The 3,871-nt window shown below is 37.0% G+C and overlaps 1 protein-coding gene across 1 annotated transcript; it reads right to left on the bottom strand.

Annotated features, from left to right (window-relative positions):
* Positions 1-733: 733 nt before the first annotated feature.
* On the bottom strand, positions 734-2,786 carry LOC112512959. The gene is made up of 2 exons (XM_025119085.1): positions 2,191-2,786; positions 734-1,079 (listed from the first exon to the last, which is right to left on the bottom strand). Exons 1-2 carry the CDS (start codon positions 2,784-2,786, stop codon positions 734-736), a joined length of 942 nt encoding a protein of 313 aa, XP_024974853.1.
* Positions 2,787-3,871: the final 1,085 nt, after the last annotated feature.

Raw genomic sequence — 3,871 nt, 5'->3', positions numbered from 1 at the left:
AAACAATAGAGTCTAAATCTCAAAACAGCTAAAATTCATGTGAAAACAGCAAAATGAATACCAAACAGTACCCAAAGATTAAATATTAATTAGAAACCAAACCAGACTACTAGGACCTAAGACACTACTATTAAAACAGAGGAAACATCATGGACTTTAAACAACAAACACATGAACTAGACTCTAAAACAGTGAAACAGAAAGCTACTATATGAAGTAGTTTAAAACAACAAATAGAAAGGAAAATAAAGTCACCATACAGGTAAGCCTAAGGCTTAAGATTGTTCCTTATGATATGCCTGAGATGAGTCAAACAGTAAAAACTAGAATAAACTACTACATGAAAACAGCAAAGCAAGAAGAACACATTCAAATAGCAAAAGAAAATGAAACACTAGAAGTTATTTGTTAAAACAGAGAAAATAGCAGGTTGCAAACACAAAGGCATGCACTAGACCTGTAAAACAACAAACTTCAACAGAACCTACAAACTATCCACTCTTAAACAACAACTAAAAGCATGCCAAAATAGCAAAACAGCAAAATAGATATGAGCTTCTAATAAAGACCTATGCATAACAAAATATATACAAAGAAGTGAGAAGATAGAACCTGTCCTACTCAGACTGAGTAGGAGAGTCTGAATGCTGCAAGAGGATGGACTTGGGTGAAGGTGGAAACTTGATTGAACTATGTGATTTCCTATGCTTGGAGGTATGCTTGGGGTGATCATTTATGTAGCTGCCTCTGCCAGGGTGTTTAAAGAGGTAGAATCCTCTTTTGTTGATCTGGATGCACTGGCTGGAGCAGCAGGTTTCTCTGGTGGTGAATCATTATCATCAGATAGTGCAATCACAGTGCCCTTCTTCTGCTTTACTGGCTTGAAATTGGTAAGGCCCCTAGCTCTACTTCTGGTCATTCTGAGGGTAGCTTGATATTGTGGCTGTGAAGGTGGTTGTGGTTCAGTCTTCACAACCCTTTGGGGTTGAGTTTGATTTTGAGTGGGTGGTTGAGGTGTTGATTTGGCAAATGAAACCTGCCTCAAGGGAATGGCATCAATGGGTTCCTCCTCACTAGCACTGGATTCGTCGTTGTTGTTCACAGGGGCATGGAATCAGACTCTCCCTCTCTTCTTCTTGGCCGAGACTTGAGAATGGCCATACAGAGGGAATAGGGGAATGTTTTTTGGAAGCAAAGAAAATTTAATGATTGTGAACAGTGGCTAGGAAGAAATTCGAATGGTGTATGAACAGTGATTAGGGGGTTTTTAAAGGCCTCTAAACTTCGTCTCCAAGATTGTAGCTTCGAAAATTTTAAAATTTTCCCTAGATGATTGACAGTTATCGAGCGACGAGTATGATTAGTCAGAAACCGTACCTTGCTTAGTAATGCCAGTTCACATGAAGTCTTTTTTCTCTGAAAATGGTTGCTTGGGATTAGCTATTGCTTACGGGAAGTGGTACAATGGAGAGGAAGGTACAGTGATGGAGTGAGTTGAGAGTTTGAAGATGAATAGACAGTAACTGGTACAAGAAAAAACGCGGGCTCTTGACAGGCCGTACCAATATGCAGGCTTCGATCTTGGGCTTCTTTCGCGTGGGCTATTTGACTTGAGGCGTACTAGACAATTCTTCCACCATGGGCTTCCTATACATTGACTTCACTTTGGGCCTTCCTCCTCGCGGCCTGTTTAAGACATGAAAATGGCCATCAATTTCTTTAGCCGGGCCTGTTTAGTCAAGAGATTGGGCCGGTTGTTTTAAATCAAAAGCTGGCCTAGAATATATTAAAACAAAACCCAACTTTTAGATTAACTATAAAACTTAACAAAATATATTATAAAGAAATAGAAAATTATTCTAGAATAAAAGAAAATAAAATTAAAAGCTTAATTTTAAAAAATAAAAAAAATGAAAATGCAAAATAAAATAATAACTTATAAATATATATATATATATATATATATATATAGACAAAATATTTACAAAGAATTATTACTTTAGAAAGATAACCTCGACAGTTTGCGTAACAACCATTGAATCAAAGAAAGGTTTCACTCTTTGTCCATTCACTTTGAAAGTGGTACCCCTCTCCGGATGTATCAGGTCAATAACTTCGTAGGGGTATACTTTGGCAACAACAAAAGGTCTGGTCCATCGGGAATTCAGCTTTCCAGAAAATAACTTTAACCTTGAATTAAACAATAGGACTTTTTGGCCTTCTGTGAACTCTTTTGGAAGAATCTTTTTATCATGCCATTTTTTGGCATTTTCTTTGTATAGCTTAGCATTTTCATAGAAAAAATTCCTATGCTCTTCCAATTCACAAAGTTGCAAAGTCCTTTTTCTTCCGGCCTCATCTAAACTCATGTTGAGTTCCTTAATGACCCAATAGGCTTTGTGCTCTAATTCCACACGTAAATGACAAGCTTTTCTAAAGACCAATTTATAGGGAGACATACCAATAGGGGTTTTGTAAGCAGTCCGGTAGGCCCAYAAHRCATCATCTAACTTAGAGGCCCAATCCTTTCTATGTGGCTTGACTACTTTGGCCAAAATCCCTTTTATCTCCCTATTTGACAATTCAGCTAATCCGTTGATCTGAGGATGGTAGGCAGTTGCTACCCTATGCTTGATGTCATACTTATCAAGAACTTCTTCTAACATGTTGTTTATGAAGTGAGTGCCTTCATCACTAATTAAGGCACGAGGTGTACCAAATCTAGTGAATATGTGCTTTTGTAAAAACTTAACAACTGTTTTAGCATCATTGGAATGGCAAGCCATGGCTTCCACCCATTTGGACACATAGTCCACATCAACCAATATGTAGGCACAATTATTGGACAGAGGAAAAGGTCCATAAAGTCTATACCCCAAACATTAAATAATTCTATTTCTAGAATTCCGTTTAAAGGCATTTCATTTCTTCTAGAGATATTTCCACCCCTCTGACACTCATTGCAACTTTTTACAAAGTTTTGAGCATCATTGTGCAAAGTAGGCCAGTAGAATCCTGATTGTAAAACCTTAGATGCTGTCCTACTCTCTCCAAAATGTCCTCCATAAGGTCCTGCATGGCAGTGCTGTAGAACTGATGGTACTTCTTCTTTTGGGATGCATCTTCTAATCACCTAATCTGCACAAATTTTAAACAAGAAAGGGTCATCCCATAAATATTTCTTTGAATCATAGATGAGCTTCTTTCTTTGATATTTATTAAATTCCTTGGGAATAATCCCACAAGCTAAGTAATTAACAAGATCAACGAACCAACGCACAGTAGTATGATTAAGAACCAAAATTCTTTCATCTGTAAATACTTCACAGATGTCACTACTTTGCACTGGTTTGTCTTGTTTTTCCAATCTTGACAGATGGTCGGCCACTTGCTTATCCACCCCTTTTCTATCAATGATTTCCAAATCAAACTCTTGCAAAAGCAAGACCCACCTTATTAACCTTGGCTTTGCATCTTTTTTAGAAATAAGGTACTTGATGGCAGCATGATCTGTATGAAGAATTACTTTGCTTCCCATCAAGTATGATCTGAACTTTTCAAAAGCATAGACCACAACTAATAATTCCTTTTCAGTAGTGGTGTAATTGATTTGAGCATCATTAAGAGTTTTGCTTGCATAATAAATAGGATGAAAAATCTTTTCTTTCTTTTGTCCTAACACTGCTCCAACTGCCCAGTCACTAGCATCAGTCATTATTTCAAAGGGTTTGGGCCAATCAGGTGTTATTACCACAGGAGCAGTGACCAATGCTTCTTTTAAAATGTTGAAAGCTTTTCTACAATCTTCATTAAAATTGAAAACATGGTCATGCTGTAATAATAAACAAAGAGGTTTTGATATTTTTGAAAA

The sequence above is a fragment of the Cynara cardunculus genome (genome assembly GCF_001531365.2).
Source record: "Cynara cardunculus var. scolymus isolate 2C chromosome LG 5, CcrdV1, whole genome shotgun sequence".
NCBI classification, from domain to species: domain Eukaryota; kingdom Viridiplantae; phylum Streptophyta; class Magnoliopsida; order Asterales; family Asteraceae; genus Cynara; species Cynara cardunculus.
This window is presented reverse-complemented; position numbering and strand designations above follow the sequence as displayed.